Here is a 27,665-nt window from a genome sequence, read left to right on the forward strand (position 1 = left end):
GCAGCCAAGGCAGGTTATGTGGTTTGGCATGCAGCTGCAAACATACTGGCTTAAAAGCCTAAGGACCATGTAACTTAGGGGTAACCAGTGTGGTGTCTGCTAGCAGTTGCTGGACTTAAACGCCACAGATTTGCCAGAGGTAGGATTGAGGGATGTTGTATAGCAGCATCTGGGGAGCACCATGTTGGCTGTCCCTGATATAACTACTGTATCCTGTGAAATACATTGCCTTGAAGAACAAAGCTGGTAGGATCCCAGTTTTTGGATGGGGTCACGCTGATCATAATGAGAGAGATAATAACAAGATGGCCTTTCAAAGGACAAAATTATGTTCTTTCCTGCACTTAAGGCAGAAGTGTTAGGCCCTCATTTTTCCATAGCCAAAGTATACTTCTGACTGAAGCATCTGAAGGGGTTCACAACTCAAGGATGGACTAAAGTTAAGATTTGGAGCACTGGCTCTTCAGACCTTGGCATTCATTACCCAAGCTATAATTCTAAAATTTTCCTCTAAATTAAAAAGCTCAGCAGATTCTCACAAGATTGTAGAAATGTGACAAGTGTTAGAGATGCACTCTGACTGAACTGGGCTTAGAGTATCTTATACACACTTCCACTGTCAACACTCCCATCTAGAATACTGTGTCAAATCCAGTTAAAAGAAAGCAGAACCGATTCTGGTGCTGCTGCTTCACTGGTCTTGAAGAACTTGGGTTACAGAACTACTATGATCAACCTGATCAAGTCTCTGTCCAAAGCTATGAGAAACTACTGAATGTTCTCCCAAAACATTTATCTCTCAGGCAATGCAGGTTTTGCTTCAGCCATGCTGCAATGGGTGATGCACTATACCCAAATACTTATTGATGCTAGAAAGCCCTAGCTAGGGGGGGGGGGAGGAATTTCAATGCCTCATCTGAAGCGCTATTGGAGTTTTGCATTCCATCTTGCTGCACAAGAACTCAACCAAGATCTTTAAAAGAACTTCAGACCAGGCAGACACTGAACCAATCAAGTAAATTTCCTCTCAAGTTGCTGCCCTAGAAATACTTGTTCTTAGTTGTCATAACATTTGCCAGACAAATTTCAGCCCTTGTTGTTGTATCAGTTGGTGCTGACTAAACGTAATATTTCCTGCACCCTGAAGGTCAAAACTTTGCTTCATACACCTCAGGAGTATCTAGATTGTGTCCAATACCACACACACAGAGTTCCACTAATGGAACAGGACTGCCCCTTCCTCTCCCCACACCCTCTAAACCTGCTCCAATCTTCTGGAGTGGATTTTGAAAGTATGGGAAGGGGAGAGTTTTGTTGTGGAAGCAGGTCTGCTGCACTTGGGAAACAGCAGCACTGGATATGACCCCATGTCCCTATCCTTCTGTCTAAAGCACACAGGCACCAAAGAGAACTGATGGCATACTTGACTTTGGTAAACATCAGTTGAGTACTCTCCTCCCCAAAGGCACCCCCAGTCTTGTTACTCAAGTAAGAAAATGGCAGAAAGGCTAGCCCACCACCCTTGCTTGGATCCCCCACCTCCAAGCACCTCAGCTGAATTACATGCTGAAACTAGGGGAGGGGGGCTATTTCTACCAGACAGGACTTAGTCCAATGCTTTAGCATAGGCCAGTCTACAGTGCAAGTGAGGAGAGTGACAGTTGCCTGATTCCCTTCCATCTACTGAAGAGAATGAACATTCAGAGTAACGCAAATGTCCCTCTCTAATTGCTAGGCGTTGCACTTGTCTAGCAGAGCAATGTGCTTTACATACAGCCACCCTCCAATTAGATATGAGAGCAAAATGTAATACAACCCTCTCTCGTTTCTCGTCTCCCTATTGTAGCTTAGTCTTTTGACTTTTTACCTGTGTGCTAAAAAGAGACAGTAAGCATACAAGGAGTAACTTCCAAATGTGATTTTGATTTATTTCCACTTTGATGCAAAACCAAAGCTTTCACTACAGCACAGAGACCAGTTATACAAAAGGTCGTGAGGTGCAGGACATGCAGGATGTGATGTAGGAACACAGAAGGGTGGGAGATTATTTCCTTTCACCAGATGCTATGCTGTCTTCTGAGGAACACATTTTAAAGAAACTGAGGAACTGAACTGAAATGTAGCACAACCATTACAACTTCCATGCATGCCTTCAAGTATTGCCCTTCATGGTAGGTTTGCACTCTCCAGACTTCAATGTTGGGGGTTACAACAATTCTTTGGAAGAATATCAAGTTCACACTTTTTGAAGTTTCACGGAAGAGTTTAAGGCCAGAACATGTGGGGTTTGTTTTCTCCTTCATCTTCCCAATAAAGATCTAATACTTCATTAAAACCTACATTAAGCTTCCAGCTCAAATCCCAGCCCAATTTTATGGCCGCCAGTACTGAAATTCTTGCCATCAATCAGAGCAGAGAGAGTCAACTTCACACCTGGGAGAAACACAGTGCCATTATTAAGAGAATACAGGAGACTATCAACCAGTCAGGGAGCACACGGGGGAAAGTCAGAAGAGAAGACTCGCAGCTGAGAGAACCAGTATGTGCTAGATCTCAAGGTCCCATACACCAAGGTTTCTCAGGCAAGTTGTTCTCTCTAGACACACACTGGCTAGACTACATTAGCTTCCCTTTGTGGCAGGATTTACTCAAGGCATAATCCAAAAATAGGGTGGCGCATAGTGCTCTTCACAGGGTTTGGTACCACTACCCCATGATGCCCCGGAAGCATCACTGGAATTTTTTAGCTCATTTTGTCCTACAGCCAAGATGCAATCAAAATTAAGTTATGCATTCAGTACATTCAGCAGTTTACATACCAGGTCGTAAGGTCTGAGTGTAGCCAAGTCCAATGAGGCTGGCATTATTGACTTTGGCCTAGAATGGAAAAAAAGGAACATTCAACAGCATTACCAGTTTTTACTTGCTTTCCTGAGAAAGTCAGCAGTCTTCTAGAACTAGATCTATCAGCAAAGAGATTGAAGACGCTGGTAGTTCTATGTTGGCAACTGCTTTCTGAACATAGAAAGTCCCTCCTTCACCAGTCCTGGGTAAAGGAATGGTGCCTACAGTAATGGAAACATTAACGTTATTGCCCTTAAGCATCAATGTAGTCAAAATCCATTCTCCTGTGTGTCACGAAGAGGAAATGATCACATGCAATATAGTCAACATTACCCAGAAGAAAGGAAGACTGGATGTTAAACAAAACTCAGGGTGCTCAGGTACAAAAAATCCTCAAGAACACAAAAGGCTTCATTCTTACTGAGATGATAAACCTAAGCCCTCAACCTACAGGTGGAATGCTGCTCCATATCAAACAATACCCTGCATGCAGAAAGGCTACGTTCAGACCCTTCTCCCAGATGACATATTCTACATGTAGGAAATTCAATAAGAGCACTCACTCCACCTGAAGTTGGACCTGGATGAAGACTTACCTACCAAATGAGATCTCAATACATAGGATTGATACCACTGCCAAATACACCATAGTGAAAGTCTTCCTACTCCCTAAATTGATTCTACACAAACAATTCACAGCTAGCATATAACAAACAAGTGAATTTGTTTTTGTATGATACTAATCCATACTGACACTTTCACTTGACAACTCATATCACTGAAATTGTTCCATATAGGGTTCATACTAGAATCACAAGCAAAAGGTTAACAAAACTTTTGCTATTATTAAGACTGCTCCAAAGACATCTGAGGCATAAAGCCAAGAGGCAAGGAAAATGGGACAGTGCTATACAATTAACTTGAAATTATCAGCACATGTGCATAACATACTGAGAAGATGGCAAAATTCTTACCGAGACAGAAGCTTTATCATCCAACTGGTACTTGGTGGCAATACCAAACCGAGTGTTATTACTGCCAGCGGTCCAAGCAAGACTGACAGATGTTTCAATGTTGTTATTAACCTTCTGATAGATGGAGCCACCAAATTCAGTGCCATCATTCCTATTTTTTAAGAGATCAAATGTAGATTCCATTTTGCCTTTATAGAAGTTTTTCAACAATTGCAAATATTTGCCCTTATTCTCTTTACCACTACCCCAGCCTTATTCTAGCTTGTATTGATTTTCTGTTTCTCTAGTCCGTCCCCACCCCACTCTGCTTTTAGGGCTCAGAGCAGCTGACAACAATTTTGAATAATATGGTTAAATCCATATATATTCCCTTCTTGTCCTGACATTTTTCCTACTAGACTAAGAGGTTCTATAGCTAAAGTTAGACACAGGTTATATGAAGATACACCAATTATCAGCTGGAATAGGGAGAGATCTGAAATAATAAAAAGCATATGGTATTTTTTCCCCAGCTGGACTGAGAGGGAAGCACTTTCTGATATAAAGCAGAAAGACCAAATATAAGCTAAAATGTTCCTTTCTAAACTGCACTCTGAATGCTAGAGCAAGTGAATGGAGATTGGAAGGAGCCATTTCCCATCCGGATCTTCTTAGCTTCAGCATGTGCCTTCATGATGGAATATATCCTGCTTCATGCAAATTAACTGCCCCAGTGCTAGCATAATGTGAGAGAACCAAAAGTAATTCGTATTTCCTCTTTAATGTGTTCCTGGATCCTGGCAAATGCCCTAGAAATCTACAGAGACTAAGAATTGTGCTCTTTCAGGGAAAGAACCATAGGTGGTCAGCCAAGACTTGGTTTGTGACCTTCAACACTGAAGGCAAAGATCACCATCAATACAACCTCAAATTTAATCCCTTTATATTGCATATTTTACTGATTATGTTTTATTATGTTTTCTGGTTTCTGTACATTCTGGCCCCCTGACCACAAAGAAATACTTACACATTTGTGTGCAGCTGGAAGTCTGCTGCCTTATATCCCAATGCAAAGTTATTTTGTGAAAGTTTGGACTTGGCTGTGTCGAAAGCCATCTGATACCCAGCAAGCCAACCTTCATAGCCCAGAACAGCCCAGCCATGGATGGTTGGTCCAGCGAGGTCAATGTCAACATTACAACCTAGGTTTAGATACTCCCGTTTATAGGATGTCTTCAACTTTCCACTCTTCTTCCTGGGAAGGGGTAAGAACAGGGAATCAAGTTTAATCCCATCTATAACCTTACAAACGCATACATTTAGCAGAAAATTGGGCATGAATCACCCCTGCGTGCTACCTGATGTTACATAATTGATTCAGTGTCACTGTCAACATTTCAATACATTCATTTAAAGACAGCCTTAAGCAAAAGAATAGAAAAGCACCTCCTATGTGAGCTAGCAGCTCCAGTACAAGTCTGCAAGTGGTACCATCACCTATGAGGAAAGCACCCAGCTAAAAGTAGCCCTCTGGAGGGATGAATACTTACCCTGTGTTTGGTACAAACATGGTTTCAAGGGTCAGCTTCAGTCCCTCAGCCAGCTGAAGTGAAAAAAGAAAAATACAGTACTTGTCTTTAAAAAATAATTACTTAATAAGTAGTATTTTCTTCCTACTTTAACTGCATCTACTTAGCATTTCTTGTTCTTTGTAAATTATGGTAGACTACAGCACAGAAAAATGAAACAAAATGTATGATGGAAATCCTAGAGAATCAAGTTTTCAAATGTTACAGTCTTTGAAAACCAGTTCATTCTACATTACCTCATTATTTAGTGCCACCTGTGATCAAATGGAAGGTTCCCAAATTACATATAACTGAAAAGATCTCACACACTTTTTGCCTCAAATACCATACTAGCAGCCCAAGTACTTGTTGTTTCTGCATATGTGAATTCATTGGCATACTAATTATATTTCTTGGATTGAAACTCAAGAACTCACAAAAACACATCTAGGCATTAATCTTTGTCAGATTATAAAGCAGTCTCACCATTTTACGGTCAAGGTATATTCAGAACACCAATTTTCCCTACCTTCAGAGGTAAGGTGGCTAATAAATGGTGAGAGGACCTTTTCAGCAATGGTGCCTATCTGTAGTCTGTAGGTATCTCCAGATATAATCTACATTACATTACCACCACTAACTTCAGAATCCCTCACCCCCACTTAAAAAACTCCCCACAATATAGAAAAATCTATTTCAATCTGGATTTCACACAACTCATTCTTCCCCCATAAGCCTCCACTTAATTTCTTCTAGTTTACCTGCTCTGCTGAAGTCATGATTCCACTTCCTCTTACCTTATTCTCCATGGACAGTTCTGTCCCCAAGGTGTTGTCAGTGTTCCATTTCTGAGTGAACGTAAGTCCATAGTCCTTGAACTTATATTTGGTCTCTAGGCTGCCTGAGGCTTTGCCTGTGTCTGTGTTGGAGGAACCAGTGGTGATAAATTCCTGTAAACATACCACATTTGAATTACAATGAAATCATGTTTTAAAATGAATATGCAATTCCAGCAAATCATGCAAGCTTTAGTTCCGCCTACACAATATGCATTATAATCACCCTGCAACATTTATTCACATCTTCACTGGCTTTCATGGTCCTACCACATCTAACTTCTCCTTTCTGATGTCTGAATCCAACAATTTAACAACAAACGCTTCATAAGGTACAAAATGTTACAATATATTGGGTGCTAGATACAGCCACCAGAATGTTCACTGAAGGGCTCTCTGATAATACAGTTTCAATTTTTCCTGATCAATATGCTGCCCTACTTCCAAATATTATTTTAAGTAATCAGTTTGTGTGCATAAAAGAATTACACATTTGGAACCTTAATACACGGCAGATTTTTAATCTAGTGTGCAACATAGAAATTGTGTTACATGAGGCTAATACTTATTTTCTTCAATAGTGTCGAAAGACTCATAAACCCCATATCTAGAAGAGCTGGAGAAGTACTACCAGAAACATTTCAGATTCATTTTGTGACAGTAAGGCCAAACTACACACAGTGGTGGCAAAGCTGTCTGCCTCATAAAGTGCCAAGGGGGGCTTGCAGGTGGAAGGTTTTGACTCTCCCCTGCCCCTGAAATGCTCTCTTGCACCCTTGATGTCCCCAAACACTTCTCCTCCCCTTCAGCTGGGCTGCAGCACCACAGGTAAACCCAGGTTGGAGAAAAGGCAACAAAAGAGAGCAACAAAAAGGTCTGACACCTCCGCACCTCCTTGCCACCCCCACCCGCACCCCACATGCAACTTTGCTATCAAGGTGCCATTAGGGCAGACCTGTGTTTGAATAAAGAAGCCTTCTGCCATCAAGTGTGGTCACTGAAACCAATGCTGAATTTTGAAAATGACAAGCCGTAGCCTGGGCTGTGTAAAGGGGTCCTTCAACTAGCAAACACTTAGGGGAAACTAGTAGACTGCACCAATGCCAGATTATTAAGATCATAGCCCTTAAGACAGGGGCTTGTTAGCATGTATAATAAATAATAAATAATAATAATAATAATAATAATAATAATAATAATTTATTTATACCCCACCCATCTGGCTGGGTTTCCCCAGCCACTCTGGGTGACTTCCAACAAAATATTAAAATACAGTAGTCCACGTGTGTTAATACAGTGGTACCTCAGTTGTCAAACGTAATCCATTCTGGAAGACCGTTTGACTTCCAAAATGTTCGACAACTGAGGCACAATGGGCAGTCGGCAAATTCCATTAAGAAAATGGAGAAACACGCCTTGGAAGCCATTCGACGTCCGAGGCGCATTTGGTTTTCAGCATTTGGGTTCCGAATCGTTCGGCTTCCAAGACACTTGAAAACCGAGGTTCCACTGTAGTCTCAGAAAGAAAAAAGAAAGTGCAAGATCAAGTACTGCAACTGCTCCATCAACCATCTTAATGAAGCTTGCAGACCACCATTTGAGAACCTCTGGTCTGGGTCATTACTGTTTATTTACTTATTTAAAAGCATTTATAAACCACTTATTTTTAAAATGAGCCTTGCATGTCTGGCTATATATGTTACCATTCAACAAAAAACCCTTCTGGTCTACTTGCCTACAGTATGCCTTTGTTGGTTATTTAGAGCCTAAGAGGCACACAGACACCTATAAGCTTTTGTCGCCACCTAGAGCCTATTTTTATGTGCCACAGGAAATCAGGCAAGTAGCTGATGATCAGGGTTATAAATAGCCAACTGCCTAATCTAAAGTTATGAGTCTGTGGGCACAGCCCATCGTTTTAGGTTATTTATGTACAGGGGTTAGCATGTTGGTGCTAGATGCTAATGTTGCCTTAGATACTGTACAATTTCACACACATACAAGAGCCTGGCAACAGCTTAAAAGCTAATGAGGAAGAGAAACAATTGGAAAAAATAAAAGAAGAAGGCAATTTTAGTTCAGAAACCTGATTCAGCTTCAAACACAGATTTCCCGTGGCTTAAGAAGGATATGACATCTCGGGTAACTTTGTATGTGTGTGTGTGTGTGTGTAGCGGCCAGTTAAAAATAATTCCTAGATCCTCTTTAAAAAGGTTGAGCTGGCGCCAGTGGAGGAGAAATATTTCATTTAACTTTCTTTGTTTGCTGAGTGGGGAGAAAAGAAAAAATCTTGCAGTCATATGATCAGACCAGGATTTTCCTGGCAGCTGCAACAAGATCTGAGTAGGGAAAGCAAGAGTGCACACAACGTATGTTACTTTTCATCTTACAACTGTCATATGTGATGGTTGCTTAGACCCCATATGTCTGGAATGCCAAACACCACTTAATCTGAGCCAACCCCACAATTCTGCTTTTGACGTGACATTTCAGCTCAGCACATCCAGGTGAAGTTCTAAGTCTTCATGATGTCAGACAGATTGAAAAGGAAGGCCACCGCAGCATAGAGACCTTCTAGCTTTACATGATTTTGTTGAAACACGTGATGGCCAGGAACGTAACCCCTGCATAAGATGTGAGTTACCTGTACTGTGCAGTTTGCAGAAATAAATTTTCTGAAACAATTGGGCAGAACTAGAATACTAATGGTGAAAGGGGTGGCACATGACAACCAACTAACGCCTTGGGAAGGAATAGAGCTCCAAGGAGGGCAACACACCACACTAAAAAGTCTTCACAAGATCCCTGCACTTAAGAGCCATCAGAAGATGCTGCTCACACATCTTCAGGCTTCTCAGAAAGTGTGAGAGTCAGCAGCTAAAAAACTTAACTCCCCAGACATTCTCAAGAAGCTGAATTTCATGCCTGAGGTTTCACAGTAAGCAATATGGATATGCATAAGAAGTCATGTCATTAAACTGCTGCAACTTCCAGGACTATCCTCTTTTCGTACACAAGCTTAGCCCTGGAAAAAATCATAGATGTTTCCAAGCATGTGAAGGCCACTTCTCTCTCCTCTCCACATGTAACATTTGGAGGGGCCAATGGCTGCCAAACCTTGAACACCCCTTTTAAGAGAAAGGGGGTGAACCTCTTTCAGCCCAAGGACCACATTCCACATGGGTAATGGGTCATCCTCTCTGGGAGCCACAGCACGCGCGCGTGCGCGCGCACACACACACACACAGCAGTTAGGATTCCAAGGGGAGGTTTTTTAGAAAGCTTAAGTCCTGCTGCAAGGTGAGCAGGGATGCTACTGGCTGGATGGGGAGCTCTTCAGGAGCCACCAGTTCCTCACCAATTGCTTCAGAGATTTAGTCACCAAGTGGTACTACTCAGAAATACTAACTTCTAAATTTGAGGCTTTCAAAAATACCATGCCTGTGATCACACTGCTGTCTCCAATTCTTTTGACAGTTCAAGTGCAAATGCTACTGACTTATGGAGCTGTACACAATGCAACATTTAGTGTCTGGTTAACCACATTTACTTAGCCATTAGAATGGATTAGGAATGGCAGTGGGTCATGGTCCAAGTACACAAACCTGAAGGAGAGATATATAACAAGAAAGCAAATACATGCTTCTCTTACCAGCTGAATAAACATCCAAAAACCAGTGTTGCATGGAAAAGGAAGAAGTCATGTTAGAAGTTAGCATCTTTAGTATGTCAGTAAAGGTGAATCAATCAAAGTATCCATACCACCACTTCCACCTGCAGAGTCAGAATGTTTAAGCCATAGTTCTAGCTCTAAACTCCTTCAAATGATCACCTCTCCCACTACAGCTATTCTGAACATAGCGGACAAGTGGACAGGTCATTTGTCACCAGCCCAAATCCTTTCTTCACAGTTTACTAACAGCTGCTCTATGAGATGTCAAGCACTCAGGAGTCAAGCCTCAAAACACTAAAGCTAATACTGCATGAAAGGGTCCTAGGTATAACCTTCAGGACACTCCAAACATACAGGAGAAGCAGAATGTTAGGTATGTACATTGACTCTGCCGGTGCTGTAAAGGTAATATTAGCGCTCCACAAACTCTCCTGTTGCAACAATAATTCAAAGTACTCATTACTTACCACTCCGCTGGAAGACTTGGTCTTCAACTCTAACTTGACCATTCCAAACCCTGAAATTGCCAAAACATTAGTTTCTTATTCACACTACAATAAATGAATGAGAAACAAAGCCCAAGAAGTAACAAATTGGGTACATCTGCCTTTAAAAGGTGCTTGTGATGAGCACCAATAAAAAGAGAGGCCAGCTTAGCTCTAATGGTAATTCTAGGAATCACTTGACAGAGACCCACAGATTTTGGCAGGCATTGGCAACATCTGGTTGACTGAACAATTCTGATTCCAGGAACTAATGGCTTCTCGTCTCATTAGAAGGGTCCTGTTGGATCAGATCTAGCACTCAACTACCACAGCAGCCAAAAAGATGCCTATGGAAAGGCCACAAACAGGATGTGAGTACATGCTCACACTTTGGAATCATGCTAAGATTTGGACATTTTGGGTGCATTTTAAGTACAGTACCTCCAAAGAACAGCTCAAAGACAATCAACAAACCCGTTTAAACTCAGGGTAACTGGTATGGGGCTCATCTATGTTATGCCACACTTCATATTCTCAAAATGCCACTAAAGTGCAGCGTTGCTGCAGAGACAATCCCAGAGCTGAATATGCAAGCCAATATGTGGCGCAGAGCCCGCTTTAATAAGCCTAAATAGAGCCAAAAGGAAGTTCCATGCCAGTTTGTGAAATCTGCAATCACCATAGAATGGAGACCTCTGGAACAGGCCCTTGTCCATCTTGAGAGATTATGGACAAAGTCAGATGAGGAGAGTCAGAAAGCAGAAGATTGAAATGCAAGCGTTGCAGGGGCTATAGAACTGCAGGCACCAGCTCAAAACCAATTGATTCATCTGAGAATTTAAGAGATGGGCTTTCATTCCTGCTAGTGCTAGTTTTTAGCTAGTTGTGTTGCATTTCTGGAGAAAATGAATATACACTTTAAATAAAATAAGCATTAACTAAAACATCAAGGGATGAAAGCAAGGCCATCAATCCAATAAAAACTCTTAAGGATGGATGACAGATTGATAGAGTGAAGAAGGATAAACCAGGCGAAGGAGCAAGAACACTTCAAAGCTATGAACAAAAATATGCCATTCTTAATGCATCTGAAGACCTTTAGCAACAGATTTCCAAAATATTTAGAAAATATATGCATAATGCGAATATTTGTGGCCATTGTCCTGCTTACCATATCCTTTGTTGAATACATCCCTGGCAGATTTCCCCAGGTCACAGTAGGATGGTGGGATAGCCATGGGGTCTGGAAGAAGCAAAAAGAAAAAAACAGTACATATTTGGAAATAAATGAGCAAGTATGAACACCATTCTCAGCAATTTCTTGCCACCACCTTACACGTCACATATGATGAAGAACCATGAGTCTATTCATAAATCTTCCTTTCCGACTATCAGGAAATTTTTCAGGGGCAAAGAACTAATCCAAAATTTGATAGAAAGATTTAATAGTTCAAGTTCAACAACGTATTTATTCCATGGCACAGTCTGTTAAGCCAAGAACTTATTTCTCTTGTGTCTGGTTCCAAGAGTAACAGAATGGCTCCTTTGTATCAACAACTTCCTCATCAACCTTAAAAGCCTTTGATCCAAAATTCATATTGGCTTCCCCCCACCCACCACCAGCCACAGAAAATTGCCTGGCCTGTGGGAAGTGACAAGTTTTCTTACAGCAAAGCCAAACTCCACTAAAGATACTTGCTGCTTGATTACTTGGGTGAGTAGTTTCGTTGCATTATTCCCAACTCCATGTACTGGAAAACCTTGTCTTAAGGAAATAAATTTAGTGATAGAAACTAAATTGGCTGTTGACTCCACCCTATGAGGTGTTGACCTATTGGGCTGTACAGAGAACCATAGCTTATACATAGCTATCTTGCTACTCTCAAGCTTCTATTTCCATTTTCCCCCCAAAGCATAGCAGGAGTTCTGAACTTTGCTGAAGAAGAAATCTATTCTTGGCACATTCCTCTCCAATGTCACCTTCAGGAAGATAGCAGCGGTCAAAACACAGAACTGCTTTGCAAGTCTGACATGTGGGATATCAGCAAGCCAGCTTTGTGCTGCTGGATAACATAACTCTTGCTTTTAAACACATCACCTTAGTATTAAGGTTCTAAAAAATTATCTTTAATATCTGAACTTCCATATACATATAGATACCTGGGGGTCTAGCAGGACCACAGCCGAACATGGTTGCAGACTTCTTATTTCACAATTTAGCTCCTAAATCATTTACTTCTCAACGTGAACCTATAAGAATCTCCTCTAGCTCTTTGATATACACCTGTCAAATATGGGGGGAAATGCATGAATCATTAGAGATCAAAGCTATCACTTAGAATACCTGCAACCACTACTTTTATACTCACTGTAATATATACCAAACCTTCAAGGACAGCATGACAGGCAAACTTTAAAAAAATACACATTAATATCACTACCCTACTAGGTTTAACCCCTGAAGGGAAGGAGCCGCTTCATATAAGTCTAGAGGTATGAAAAGCATGTATGTGCAATGTGTGGGGGATAGGGACAGGGAGATAGTATATGTTGGCATGTGCACTGGGAAACTGTTTACAACTGCCTTCTCAAATAAGTTGTACATAACATTCACATAAGACAGGTTTACTTGAAGGGACCCTTACCTTAGTCTACATCAAAACAACCTTTCCCCTGGAAAAGGGAATGACACCTATAAGAATTCAGGAACAACCTTAAACTCATGGAATAGGCAGAGGGAATGAAAAGTTACATTGTTTAAGGAGGTTAATTTTCTTAAATATTGAGAATTCTTTTTTTATTTTTATTTTTGTAATAAGGACCTCAAATAATCACATAACTGTAGTGTTGGAAGGGATCACAAAGGTCATCTAGTCCAACCCCCTGCAATGCAGGAATCTTTCGCCCAACGTGGGGCTCAAACCCACGGCCATGGGCTTAAGTCTCATGCTCTACCAGCTGAGCTATCCCAGGTATAAACTCAGAATGATTATCATTATCAAATGCCTGCCAGCTATAGAGGCTCCAAGCCTCCTGCCTGGGATGAAAGGGAGTATCTGTATGCAGTCAGCTCTTGTAATTACTGGCAGTAGTGCATTCTGAACTCAGCCATTCAATTCCTAATCCAGCTCTTCAATTCTCTCAGGTGAGTCAATTCTTTCTATAAAGCATGGATCCAACCTAAGCCTTACCATTCTCTGTATCTAATTCTTTCAATAATAAATCATGGTTCCAAGCTTTCCTCAAGTCAAATTAACATTGATTCTGGAGGTTTTTCAACTCATCCTCCCCATTTTAGGCAGAATGTGTTAATCTGGACTCTCCAAGTGGAGATGGCTTTTTATTTTATGTTTGTCTGCTTGCTTCCTATATGCCTCTCAAAGTATTTTTTACCCCCCTTCGATTTCTTCTCCTTTTTGCTTTCACATATAATTTGTGCCCTATTCCCACCCCCAAGTATAGGCAATTTCTTCCATCTCTCCTCCCTGCTCCTTGTATATTCACTTCCTCCTATACCAGCTACCCTCTCAATTCCCAGTTTATCATGGCTTTTGGAGCTGCTGCTTGCATCTGTCCCCTGGGAGAGGGGGTGGGCTGTAGTGCTAACACTGATCTGGAAGTGGGCTAGTGCCCAATGGTGGTCCCGAGTCCTCAGTTTCAGAAATTATGATCTATACTAATTGGTGCCTATAAAAACCCTTGCCAACTGAATGCAAGGCAGGAAAAAGCAAATGCCTGAAGACATTTATACTTCCAAGAAAGACAAAGCTACTAATTACCAGAGTTTTCTTTTCCCCAACCCTTCCTTTTCTGGTGAAATTCTGTACTGTGCACCCATCATTTCAGCCTAATATGTTTTACCACCAAGCCAGCCCAATGAAAGATACTGACCTACTGTGTGCCATCCATGTACATTGTGGTATTGCACTTTAGGAAAGATAAGAAACTAGAACAAATTGTATTGTTGTAGACAGATAATAGTTCTCAAATGTAGCATTAGATGCAATAATTATTATTTTGTTCTTTTCTTTTTGCTCTTCCCAAGATTTTTAAAAAAGTTTTCACAATACAATAAAACTGTATTCAGAACAAACAGTATCAAAGACAAAAAAGAGAGGAGAGAGAACAAGTAAAGAAAGAGGAAAAGAGAAGAAAAGTAACAGCAAGAAACATTAAAATAGCACCAATCATAGTAGTAATAATCACCATCATAATAATAAAGTTTAATTACATCTTGGCTTCTTCCACCCCCTGCCTCAAATAAGAGATTGCATTTTTAAGGAAATTAAATTCTAACATATTTAGCATTATTGATCTGCAGTGTTGCAGTTTTGAGACTAAGAGATCCATGGAGAGAAAACCAGAGTACTAATTTATTGGCTTTTATAAACATATTGTTTCATTCATATTTTTTTTAAGTTTTCAAATTGAAGCCCATTCTACTTTCAATTAATGTGCTATTTCTAACAGGTTTCCCAATTGGTTAATTTTCAGCTGAAGCAGAAGAAAAGGCGTTATTGTAAGAAACCAGTAGTGAGTTATGTGGAGGCTTTGTGCTCCAACCGATCCTTCGGACTACCACCTCCCAGGGTCTGTACAGGCTTAACGTCCATCAGGTGTAGTGCTCAGCCAGCCTGTATTGATTCACATCTCAGCCATTTCTGTATGTGCCAATGCCACATACTGAATGAAACATGGATTGGATTTTCCTATTCCAAAAATGCAATTCTTTTGCAGCTTTTCAAGAAGTTGCAGTCGAATGGCGGACATCCAGACATCAATCATTCCAAGTTCAGTGCTGGCGCCAACATATCCAGCATACTTAGTGTGTGGCTACTCACCTGGCTGCATAACACGACTATGAGAAGCTCAAAGGCTACTTCTGTCATCCCCAGCCAGCATGGCTATGCTGTCTGGAGTTGATGGGAGTTGTAGTCCAAAACGTCTTGACAGGCAACAGGCTGGCGAAGGCTGAGTTAAGACCTGCCTGTTTACAGCTCTCCAGACAACAGGGTTTAAAGTATGCACTCAAAACCACCCACCCACTTCTCCAGTCTATCTTGGGTGTAAAAAAATTGCTTCCTTGAGACAGTGACAAAATTCACTTTGATATCTATAACTATGATAATGTAGTATCGGCCTCTCCTGGCAAATCTGCCTGCCCATCCAATCAATGCTCCTATTATCTTTGCCACTCAAAACGTTTTCTATAGCTCTAAACCAACTTCCTTGTTAGTGATAACATTTTAAAAGGTTGGCATTTCAGAAGGAAACCAAAGCAATATGAGCATTGGTTTAAGCATACTACCCTTTCATTCTCAGCAGCAGCAGCTCCCTCTTTGGAGTTGCTTTGCAAGGAATCAAAACTAGAATGATCATGAAGAAGAGAGCACGTGTGGATGAACCTGGGCACACACGACTGCAAGAATAGATATATTCACTTGAGCAAGACTGAGAGGTGCTACTGAATGCACTCCACCTGCAGATTTACAATAGTCCTGGAAGCCAAGAGTGGGGCAACCCCTATGTCCACCCAATACAATCATTGTGGGGTTACTATAAATTTCAGGAGGTATCACAGACACACACAAAAAAGCCGTTTGGCCACAGCACTTATTGTGGAATTATCAGTATGGAACTTCCCACCCTTAGTTCTGCATCAGAATAGTAATATTTTTTTAGTTAAAAATAAAATAAAATAAAATGCCCAATTGCTGAGATTCTGAGCGATTCCACTGACATTTTCATGAATGTGACACCTCAGGAGATTTCACAAAAGTTGTATGACTATCTACAGCTCTCATGCGTCTATTTAATGATGGATGAATAGGAATTCTGTGTATTCTCTAATTCAGTTATTGCTCGGGCTTAAGCTTGCAAAGATTTACTTTTGAATCCAGTTAAACATTGCTCTCTCTTACATCCATAACTTACCAGCATGTTTGTCAGACATAGATAGTGGAGGCCTTGTTTAAAATTCTTGCTCAGCCTCAAAGCTCTTTGGATAATCATGCCCCTCCAAATGAGGGGGCAATACAAGCTATCCTGAGCTCTTTGAAAGAGATCAAAGCAGAAAATACCATGCATGTACAAATGAGCATCACCATCTCAAGACTCTCTCTGTGCAGATTTTAAAATCTACGTTTTTCAGAGGAAGGTCAACACATTTTTAAACCAAGCCACTGAATTCCAATAAGCCTACTGACAACTGCTGACACCATGCAAGTACCAACCACCTTTAACTGTGGTTTTATTGTCACATATTCCCTTTTGCTGTTACTCAAAAGCAGAGTTAGAAACGCAGATATGTAAACTAATTGCCAAATGGCACCTTAAACCTGGGTTACGGTTGCCACAACAAAATATCTAAGCACTACCCCCCCCCCCAGTTTTTTAATATTATTATTAATTTTATTTCTATACCGCTTTACATTTTAAAGAAAAATCTCAAAATGATTTACAACACAACACATTAAAACATCAAATAAAACAATCCAGAATAAAACAAATTTAAGCCTCAAGAAAAATATTTCAGATTCTTCTCTAAGTGACATTTTGCTTTCCCCCTATTTATTTACCTACTTAATTTATAGAGCTGCCCCATAGCAGAAGTACTTTAGGAAGCCCATGTGGGGTAGTGCTTAGAGTGTCAGACTAGGAACTGGGAGATCAGGGTTCAAATCCCCATTCAGTCGACTTCCGGTTAGGTGCCGAGTCAATGGCGGACGGGAGTCCGACGGCTCCGTCCTCCGTTAGGCGATAGGGATCTCCGTGCCTGCGCCACGGGTCCCTTAAAGCCACGGGAAGAGCGTCCCGTGGACCGACGGCTTCGTGGGTCCCAGACGTGCTGTCTCCGCTCCTGATTGACCCTCGTAAGGGGGAAAATCAGGCGAGCGGAGCCCCAGCACGGGACTGAAGAAGCGACTGCCTGCGGAGGATCAAAGCAGCGATCCCGCCAGACCTGAGCACCCGGCACTTCCTACATAGAAACTTCCAAAGAAACTCTGTAAGTTAAAATATTGGATTATTTTACAAGTTTAAAGAGCACTGCTTGCAGAGGAAACTGCAAAAGGAAGCCTGTTCCCTTTGAACTGTTTGCGCGAGCTTGGTAGCGCTAAAAGATCAAAGCCGCGACTAACGGGAAAGTTTTGCGAACTCTGCCAAACTTTTTAAAAGTGGATTAAAAGTTGTTTAAAGGATGTTTAAAGACTTAAAAACAGTTGATATGGCAAAAGAAGAAGCCCCTCACCCTCTGGATTAGGATTCCGGGTCAGTAGCGGGCTGTGATATATTGTTGCCATTTTTTCTTTGTTGGTGTTTCAGTGACTGTTTACCAGTGGAGACATTTTGACTTCTTTGTAACCAGATACAAGTTACTTTTTGGACTTTGGTGGTAACACTGCAAGTTAGAAACTGTTACTGACTTGGGCTATATGAAAACATACCCTTCTTGGCTGTAAGGAATTTATATTGTGGAAAATTTAAACTCTTTGCCTAAAAGCTGGATTTTTGGGACTGGTGTGGGCTCCTGGCTCAGCAGTCTCTTTGTTCTCAGAATTGAGCTGCTGGCCACCTGGTGTTTACTTTTGGGACTGTTGGCCTTCTGCTGTGAATGTCTGAGATTGTTACCACAGCAACCGGAGTGACCTTGAGATTACAATTGCAGAGCCCACAGGAGATGGACACTAGATCAAAAACAGCTGGTTCTAGCTCTGCACAAAAAAGAGGCTCTGTTTCCCTAACTCTACAGGAACAAATGGAGAAATTGGTTGTTAGCGTGGCAGAAATTGCAGCAGGATTGAAAAGCGTCACTGAAGGGTTGAAACAAACACAAGATCAAGTTTCATCAGGAAATACAGCAGTGAACTCAGCAATAGAAAAACTACAAGCTGACATAAAAGCTGATATTAAAAATTCTACGCAGACCCTGGAAAAATCAATTGGGCAAATTGAGGAGAACGTAAGGAAGAACAGAGAAGAAATTAATAGAATTGGGCAGGAGGTGACCACCTTGAAAAAGGACTCTGAGGAAATTAAAGTGGTCAAAGAAAAAATAAAAAAGGTGGAGGAAAAATTGGACAATTTGGATTTGGAGCAGATAGAGAATATTGGAACACGACAGAGAACTGTTGAAGAGTCTCTCGCTTTTCTGCAACTACATCAGAGAGAGGGCAACATCCGTCTAAGGGGTCTTCCAGAATTGGAAGGGGAAGACCTAAAAGCTTATATTGTGAAGTTATTTTCAGGATATTGGGAGCTAGAAGAAGTTAACGTCTCAGCGCGCATAGTGAAGGCCTTCAGATTTGGTCCAAGAGGTTCCAGAGGAAAGAAAAGCAACAAAACAGTCAGTGACTGTTTGATTGTGCTACACGACCGACACGATAGAGACTTTTTTCTGGATTTGCACTATAGAAACAACCTGGTGGTAGAGCAGAATAAAGTAATTTTTTATAAGGACATCCCCAGATTTTTCCTGGACAAAAGAGTTCCTTACAACGACTTGGTGACTGAGCTCAGGAAAAGAAAAATTCCCTTCAGTTGGGAATTTCCAGAAGGCCTGGCATTTACGTTTGAAGGAAAGAAGATAAGAATAAGGTCCTTGGCGGAGAAGCAAAAGTTTTTGGACAAGCATCAGGAACAATTTAAAGGCACACCACTCGACCCAGCACAATTATACAGATTCCCAGCGGAATTTCCACCACCGCCGGGACCACTAAGTTTACCAGGTTCAAGCCAGGATCCAGAGAAAGACAAGAAAGGAGAAGCAACTGGAGGAGAAGAATAAAGAAAGGAAAATGGCGCTCAAGCTAATGACATGGAATGTCCGGGGATTGAATCAGAGACCAAAGAGACGCAGAGTGTTTTACAGCATAGAAAAGAAGAATTTGGATATAATATGTCTACAGGAAACCCACATAGCCCGACGTCATAGAAGATTACTACAGAACAAAAAATTAGGCCAAGAGTTTATATCATCGGACAAGGTCAAGAAGAGAGGAGTAGTGATATATGCAAAGGAGAAATATAGCCCAAGACAGCTTTTTAAAGATGAAGAAGGGAGATACATCGCAATTGAAATTAATATACAAGGCGAAAAACTTTTGATTCTGGGACTTTATGCACCAAATGATGGAAAGTCAATTTTTTATAAGAAAATACATGATCTGCTGTTGGACTATTTGGATTACAAATTAGTTTGCCTTGGAGACTTTAATGGTGCAGTTTCCACATTAATGGATAGATCTCAAAGAACTAAATTAACGAATGATGGGAAACTCCCAAAGACTTTTTTCGAAATGGTGGATAATTTGAATTTGGTGGACTCTTGGAGATTAAAAAACCCTACAGATACAGAGGCAACTTACTTTAGTGAATCTCAGCAGTCATGGTCGAGAATAGATTACATTTGGATTTCGAATGAATTGGCTCCAAAAATACAAAAGGCAGAAATTGGCCCTAAAACTCTTTCAGACCACAATCCGGTACAGTTAAATTTAAAAATGATTTCCAAGGATTCTTTTAGATGGAGAATGGATGACGCTCTGATGAGAGACACCAAGCTAGTAGAAAGAGCGGCGAAAAAGATGAAAGAATACTTTCAGATAAATTGGAGTTCCGAAGTGGAGAAAAGAATTGCTTGGGATGCAAGTAAAGCTGTAATGAGAGGATTCCTCATTAGTGAAAAAGCAAAAAAGAAGAGACAACAAAATGCAGAAATGGAGAGATTGTTGAAGTCAATCAAAGAAAAGGAAAAAGAATTGAGAGGGCATCCCAGATGTGTTAAAATCCAAAAAGAAATTAAATACTTGCAATCCCAATATGCTAATATAATGAATCAGGACATCGAATGGAAAGTGAAAATGATGAAACAAAGAACATTTGAATCGGCTAATAAGTGTGGAAAACTACTAGCTTGGCAATTGAAGAAAAGACAAAAGGCAAATGTCATCAATAATTTGGTAGTAAATGGAAAAAATGTGGAGAAACCGGAGGAAATCAGATGGTGCTTTCAAAGATTCTACAAGCAACTGTACAAGGAGGAGAAGATAGATGAAGTAGAAATAGACCGATTTCTGGAAAAGAATGGATTGCAAAAAGTCCCAGAGGAAAAACTAGTTACTCTCAACCACCCAATATCGACACAGGAGATAGAAGATGCAATAAATAACATGCAATTGGGGAAGGCTCCAGGACCGGATGGATTAACAGCAAAATATTACAAGACATTGAAAGACTGGCTATCGCAGCCGCTAAGAGAAATTTGCAACAAAATACTAGAAGGAGATAGGGCACCAGAGACGTGGAAAGAAGCCTTTATCACACTGATTCCAAAACCAGATACTGACAAGACCCAAATGAAAAATTATCGTCCAATATCCCTTTTGAATGTGGATTATAAAATTTTTGCAAATGTATTGGCTACAAGGCTGAAAAGAGTGTTGAAAGATTATATACACAGAGATCAAGCAGGTTTCTTGCCAGGAAGACAAATTAGTAATAACACGAGAATTATTGTGGATATATTAGAAAAACTGGAGAGAAACATAAACACAGATGCGGCACTACTGTTTGTTGATGCAGAGAAAGCATTTGATAAAGTTTCTTGGATATTCATGAAAAAGAATCTGGAAAGGATGGGAGTTGGAGAAAAATTTTTGAATGGCATTAAGGCCATCTATACAGAACAAAGAGCTAAAGTAATAGTAAACAGTGTGATATCGGAGGAGTTTGAAGTTGAAAAGGGAACAAGACAAGGGTGCCCTATCTCCCCTTTACTTTTTATTACGGTCCTGGAAGTCCTCCTAAATATGATACGAAAGGACAAACAGATAAAAGGAATTCGTGTGGGAGAGAAAGAATACAAACTACGCGCCTTTGCAGACGATTTGATGTTATCCCTGCAGGAACCGGAAAGCAGTGTCCCCAGAGCCTTGGAAATAATTGAACAATTTGGACTTGTAGCTGGTTTCAAATTAAACAAACAGAAAACCAAAGTTTTAGGAAAAAATTTGAGTGCAGAACAAATTCAAAGAATACAGGAAGGCACTGGCCTCAATTTTGTCAAAACAGTAAAATATCTAGGTATCAATCTCACAACCAAGAATTTGAACCTGTACAAGGACAACTACGAAAAACTATGGATGGAAATAAAGAAAGACATGGAGATATGGACAAGATTGAAATTGTCGTTAATGGGAAGAATTGCCGTGATAAAAATGAATGTCCTACCAAGGATGCTGTTTTTATTCCAAGCCATACCAATTTTGGACAAACTGGATTGTTTCAAGAAATGGCAAAAGGACTTATCAAAGTTTATATGGCAGGGGCAAAAAGCCAAGAATCAAGTTTAAGATTTTAACAGACTCTAAAGAGAGAGGAGGCTTTGCCCTGCCGGACTTAAGACTTTACTTTGAAGCAGCGGCCTTTTGCTGGCTAAAGGATTGGTTCAAACTAGAGAACGTTGATGTATTGGACTTGGAAGGATATGATAATATGTTTGGCTGGCATGCATACCTTTGGTATGACAAGGTTAAGATCCACAGAACTTTAAGTCTCATATAGTTAGAAAATCCTTGTATCAGGTCTGGATTAGATATAAAGACTTGTTAGAGAGAAAGACCCCTAGATGGATTTCTCCAGTGGAGGCCAAAGCCTATAAGAGACCGAACATGTCTGCAAACTGGTTAAGATATATGGACATATTGCAGCAGGAAGGGGACTCTTTTAAGCTAAAAAGCTACGATCAAGTGAAAAGCCAGGTCCCCGACTGGCTGCATTATCATCAGGTATATGAAACATTTAAAATGGACAAAAAGTTGGTTTTCAAGTAGAAAAATCAAAACTGGAAACAGAACTGATAGAATCGAATTTTAAAAACCTTTCCAAAATGTATAATCTTTTGCTAGAGTGGCATACGAAAGATGAACTGGTTAAATCGTCAATGATAGACTGGGCGAAAGATGTAGGACATAATATCATGATGGATGACTGGGAGAGATTGTGGCAAAAAGGTATTAAATTCACTGCTTGTCATAGTTTAAGAGAAAATATAATGAAATGGTTTACAGATGGTATTTGACACCAGTTAAGATAGCTAAGATGAATACCAAAATGTCAGATGTATGTTGGAAATGTAAACATGCGAAAGGTACCTTTTTTCATATGTGGTGGTTGTGCCCAGCGGTAAATGCTTCTGGGATAAGATTTATAACGAACTTAAGAAGGTAATGAAGGTTACCTTTTGTAAGAAACCAGAGGCATTTCTTCTGAGCATAACTAATGAGAGATACCAGTCAGGATAGAGTGTTTTTTATGTATGCCACAACAGCAGCTAGAACGGGGGTCAGCAACCTGCGGCTCCGGAGCCGCATGCGGCTCTTTTACACGGCTGCCGCGGCTCCGGGGCAGATAAGCCCGCCCACTTCTCCAGCTGGCCAGGCGGAAGCGACCGCCCTCCAGCTGGCCGGCGGCCCGCCCTCCGGAGGCTGAGGGCGCTGCTCAGGGGCGTACCAGGATCACATGGCCTTGAACAGCGGGGGGCAGTGGGGCTCGGAGCGGTGGAGACGCAGTGGAGGTGGCGCAGCTCAGCTGAGGGCTCTGGCGGGGACTCCTTCGGCGCGCACTCAGGGGCGTACCCAGGATCACATGGCCTTGAACAGCGGGGCAGCGGGGCTCGGAGGCGGTGGAGACGCAGTAGAGGTGGCGCAGCTCAGCTGAGGGCTCTGGCGCGCACTCCTTCGGGAAGAGGTGGAGCTGGGCGACGGGAGGGGGAACTTTGAAGACCCCGCCTCAAAAGCAGGCGTCCATGGGAGAGGCCGCCCCCCCCAAGCCTGCCTGGCGGGACCAACCCTGCCCAGCTCCGGGAGTCTTCCTAGCGTGGGAGGCGGCCTTGGGGCAGACAGGGAGCTCCGGGGTCGGCAGCTATGTGGGACCCCGCGGCATCCAGAGGCACCTGGGAGGCGGGACAGGATGGGGGCAGGAAGGGGGCCTTTGGACGCGTGCCCGCACGGGCACTGGAGGCCAGGACTCCTCGGCTGGGTCGTGGGTCAGCGGGGGCGGGCTGGCCGCGTTCCTCTCGGAAGGCTGCTGGCTGCTGCGTTGAGGCGACGACGAGGTAGGCAGCTGTGGGCTGGGCCAGGGGCGGCGGGGTGGCAGGCGAGGGCGAGGGGGGAAGCCCTCTTTTTAAAAATGGTCGAGGAAGCGGTGCCTGTTTCCCTGCCGCTGCCTCCTTCGCTCCTGGTTCCGCTCGCAGCATCAGACCGCGCTCTCGCCGGGCGCGCGTCTCTCTCCGCCCCGGAGCAAGGCCGGGACGTTTTGCAGTTTTTCCTCTGTCCTGAGTGTGTGTTAGGGGAGCCTTGACAAAGCACCTGTTGGCGTGGAGAGAGGAGTCCTAACTTGGATCTGTGTTCATGTGCAAAATCTATCACCACTGTCATTAAGGGGGCAGGGAACTCCCCTAAAAAGGTTTGAACACTACGAACTACTACAGCCCCCTGTATGCAAGTCAGCACAAACATCACAGGCTTCTCTGGTGCAATTCTGTGCTTATTTAGCAAGAGAGGAGGTTGGAAGAGGTGAACATAGCCTCTGGTCTGAAATATTAAGAGTAAAAGACACTAAGATTATTGTAAAAGCCAGCAGTCTTCAATTAGACATGGGACAAACATTTAACACAAGTGTGCAGTTGAGGACTCATTTAAAAAAAAAAAACCAAATCAAATATTTGTATGCTGTTGCAACCCACCTTGGATCAGCTGTGACCTGGTAGTGGTCCCAGGGTGGATAAAATGAATGATTTTTTTTTTAATGGATTTTTTTTATTTAAATAGGATTTTTTATTTTAACTTGGATATTTTTTTATTTAAATTGGATTTTTTAAAATAAAATGCAGTGTATATTTGTTTTAAATGTCGCAGTGGTTTTGCGGCTCCCCAGATTTTTTTTCCCCTTCGGAAACGGGTCCAGTGGCTCTTTTGGTCTTAAAGGTTGCAGACCCCTGAGCTAGAATCTTATTGGCAAAAACATGGAAAGGCGAAGAGATACCAACGGTGGAAGAATGGCAGATGAAGATGATGGAGTATATGGAACTCGCAGAACTGACCGCCAGAATCCGAGACCAGAGGGAGGAGATGGTTTCACGGGACTGGAAGAAATTTAAAGACTATCTAGTTAAATCAGTAAAATTGAATATTTGAGCAGAATTAAATAGAACAGCGGCTTTAGCAGGTATATGTTAGATAAAATTGTTAGCAAGATATTTTTGTGTGAAAGATTTATTTGTTAGAAAATATGTTAAGATTGGTGTTTAAGTTAAGATATAATTAAGTAAAGTAAAGCACATTAAAAATTGAGCAATGTGAATAGAATAAGATACAAAGCTACCTAGAAGATATATATGTTTTTGAAGACAGTGGAGGGAATGGGGAAGTCCCCTAAAATAGAGAAGATAGCAACAAGAAAAGTAAGAGGATAAGTGTTAGTTTAAAGGTTTGTATATGTTTCTTTTATTGTAACTGTTTGATTGTGTTTTTGTGTTGTGTTTATGTATTGCATTTCTGTACTGTAAATGTTGGTGTTATGTTATGTTTTCTTTGTCTTAATAGAAATAATAAATTCTTATAAAAAAAAATCAAATCCCCATTCAGTCATGAAGCTCCCTGAGTGAACATGGGAGTCAGTCACAGCCTCTTAACTTACCTCACAGAGTCATAGTAGGGATTAATTGGGGGTGGGGGGAAAGGTGGGAGATAAATGCAATAACTAATTATTCTGCCTACCTGCATAGAAAGCTGGAGGGGCCAGCCAGATGGAGGATGTCAGTTGCCAACCTGGATCCAGAGATCTCCATGTGGTCACAATTGGACCTGCACAGTTCACAAAATGCGCCTGATGCCTGGCTAACTTTGAACACTGCTCAAAGAGGAAGAAACCATAATACCTTGTGCTTTGCACAGCAAAGGTCCTAGGTTCAATTTCTTGGTATCTCCATTTAAACAAAAAAGGAGAATCAGGAAGCAGGTAGTGTTAAGCTCTGGAGAATTGCTATGAGTCAGAGGAGACCATGATGAGCTAGATCAGGCTCCATCACCCCTTGCTATGGGCCATGCTGGCTGGGGCTGATGGGACTTTCAGTCCAGCAACATCCGGATGCCACTACATTGGCTAGCCCCAAACTAGACTGATAAACAACCCGATCCCACACAAAGCAATTTCACACATTCCCATAGCTCACCTGTCAATAAACTGCATGTAATTATTAATTGCATCTTTATCACCCCACCATCACTACCTGCTCTCAAACAGTGTTCAAAATTAGCGAGGTGCCAGACTATTGGCCACTTGTGACCAAGTGAAGCTGCTTGAGTGCTGCCAGGATGGTGCCTGACATACCACCATCTGGAAGTGCATACCTGGGAATCTTTGGGTCTTAACTGTTTTCACACACTAATGCCACTCCTTGAAGAATTCTATCAGTTACATTTTATCTGCACAATCAGAATGAATTTCAGGAACCAATGTGCTTTTTCTGTGCAGCCTGAGAAGGAGCAGTGAACAATGTTATAGTGAATTGTTGCTTGCCTTCACTTACCCCAACCCACGGTTCACAGTTGTGAATAATATATTATGTTACGAATAGTCTGTTACCATTATGAAAACAGGTTGGAATAGGCTACAGCTGCCATATTTCAAAAATGTGAAAATCAGGAAACACAAAAAATGTCACTTTTGAGCTATTTTTTTTGGAAAATCAGCAAAAATGACACTGCCGACATGGCTTGCCATACATCCAGATTTTCCCAGACATTTTGCCCGTTTCCGCCGGGACAGTACTTCCAACTACAGTAGTCCAGGAAATCTGGAAGTCTGGCACCCTAGAAATAGGCCAATATATATGTGGACCTGTCCCTGGATAAAGTAACTTTCCTTCTTTAAGTTCTCAAAGTTCTTAACCTAGCTCAGGCTTCCTCAACCTCGGCCCTCCAGGTTTTTTGGCTTACAACTCCATGATCCCTAGCTAGCAAGACCAGTGGTCAGGGATGATGGGAATTGTAATCTCAAACATCTGGAGGGCCGAGGTTGAGGAAGCCTGGACCTAGCTCAAGGTTGTCATCTGTTAGCCAGATGTTTTAACTGATAATCAATCATGATCAGTCCATCATTTGAAAAATAAAGACTTTAGAGCTGCCTTGCCCCAAATGGAAACCAGCTGTTCTGTTTTGGTGACTATAACCTGGTTTAATGAGCCATTTGGTTTCTGACACTACCTTAATAGCTTGAGATGGCAGACAAGCCTGCACACTTTAACCTGACAACAACCCTGTGAAGCAGGATGCGCAGAGAGATGGAGGAGGGGAGGAATCCCCAAAGCCATCCAGTGAGCAGAGAACTGAACCTGTGGCTTCCCCAAGCAACACTAGCAGCTCTCAAAGTTTTTTCTCTAGAACACACTTGCAGAATAAAAATTTGCTGGCCCCACACCAATGTTTTTATTGATGAGAAATACATTGGAAAGCAAGACTAGAAGTGCCCTTGGTAGCACTTGACACTCTGCTCTCATGAGGAAACTATTCATATTCCGCAAGTAATTTTTTAAAAATACTTTGATGCCATACTACACTGAAATGTTCAGATGTTTCCTTGATTGCCCTTGAACCTTCCCGCCCCGCTTGCCAGCCTCTCCCTTGGGATCCACTGCCTCAAATTCTTTATTGGTTTTTATTCTGTTCATTTTGTATGCCGCCCCACCCTCACCCGAAGATCGCAGGGCGGTTCACAACACCCAATACATAATAAGACGCCGCCGCGGTGGTCCAGATTGGCCTGCTTTTGGGGCGCGGGCGGGGGGGGGGGTGTCTCAGCGTCTCCCCGCCGCCGCCGCCCCCTCCCCTTGCGAGCGCGGCCTTGGCAACAGCCCTCAGGCGGGCGGGGGCCGGGAGGCCCTCCCTCAGAGGAGCCCCTCGCTCGGCAGCCCAGGAAGGGCGGAGGCGGCGAGGGAGAAGCGAGGCAGAAGCGGGGCGTCGCCCCCCACAGGCCCTCGGCGCCCCCAGGCCAAGCCGGGCCCTCGCCTCGCCCTCCACCCCGAAGCCTCAGGCGGCCCCCCTCGCCGCCTCCGCCACCACCGTTGCGAGGGCGTCGCCGGGCTCCTCCAGCCGCGAGCCGGCTTCCCTCGCGTTCCCTCGCCGCGCACCTCAAGGGCCGCCGCCGCCGCCGCCGCCGCTCAGCCCGACGCCTCCGCCTCCTCCGTCAGTCCGTCCCTCCTTGTCAAGCTGAAGGTCTCGCCTCCGTCTCCGCGCACTGCGCAGGCG

General features: G+C 42.4%; 1 protein-coding gene across 2 annotated transcripts; it reads right to left on the reverse strand.

The window, feature by feature from the left end:
* Window positions 1-1,903: 1,903 nt before the first annotated feature.
* Window positions 1,904-27,576, reverse strand: VDAC3 (voltage dependent anion channel 3). Of its 2 annotated transcripts, XM_033158994.1 has the most exons (11): window positions 27,548-27,576; window positions 12,520-12,643; window positions 11,531-11,602; window positions 10,342-10,391; window positions 9,854-9,856; window positions 6,163-6,315; window positions 5,348-5,400; window positions 4,825-5,052; window positions 3,819-3,969; window positions 2,820-2,877; window positions 1,904-2,433 (listed from the first exon to the last, which is right to left on the reverse strand). In XM_033158994.1, the coding sequence occupies exons 2-11, from the start codon at window positions 12,548-12,550 to the stop codon at window positions 2,342-2,344; spliced, it is 891 nt and encodes a 296-aa protein (XP_033014885.1). In that variant the 5' UTR covers window positions 12,551-12,643; window positions 27,548-27,576; the 3' UTR covers window positions 1,904-2,341. The 2 variants fall into 2 exon arrangements, with proteins under 2 accessions (XP_033014885.1, XP_033014886.1); XM_033158995.1 differs by lacking the exon at window positions 9,854-9,856 and having other exon boundaries at window positions 27,548-27,573.
* Window positions 27,577-27,665: the final 89 nt, after the last annotated feature.

This window comes from Lacerta agilis, chromosome 8 (assembly GCF_009819535.1).
Source record: "Lacerta agilis isolate rLacAgi1 chromosome 8, rLacAgi1.pri, whole genome shotgun sequence".
Classification (NCBI taxonomy): domain Eukaryota; kingdom Metazoa; phylum Chordata; class Lepidosauria; order Squamata; family Lacertidae; genus Lacerta; species Lacerta agilis.

Coding starts and splice junctions, on each gene's coding strand:
- VDAC3 (XM_033158994.1), bottom strand. CDS start 12,550: ATGTTCGGCTGTGGTCCTGCTAGACCCCCAG. Junction 10,392..11,530: donor TGTATTCAACAAAGGATATG/GTAAGCAGGACA, acceptor TGGCAATTTCAG/GGTTTGGAATGGTCAAGTTA. Junction 3,970..4,824: donor TTCCAGCTGCACACAAATGT/GTAAGTATTTCT, acceptor CTTAAAAAATAG/GAATGATGGCACTGAATTTG.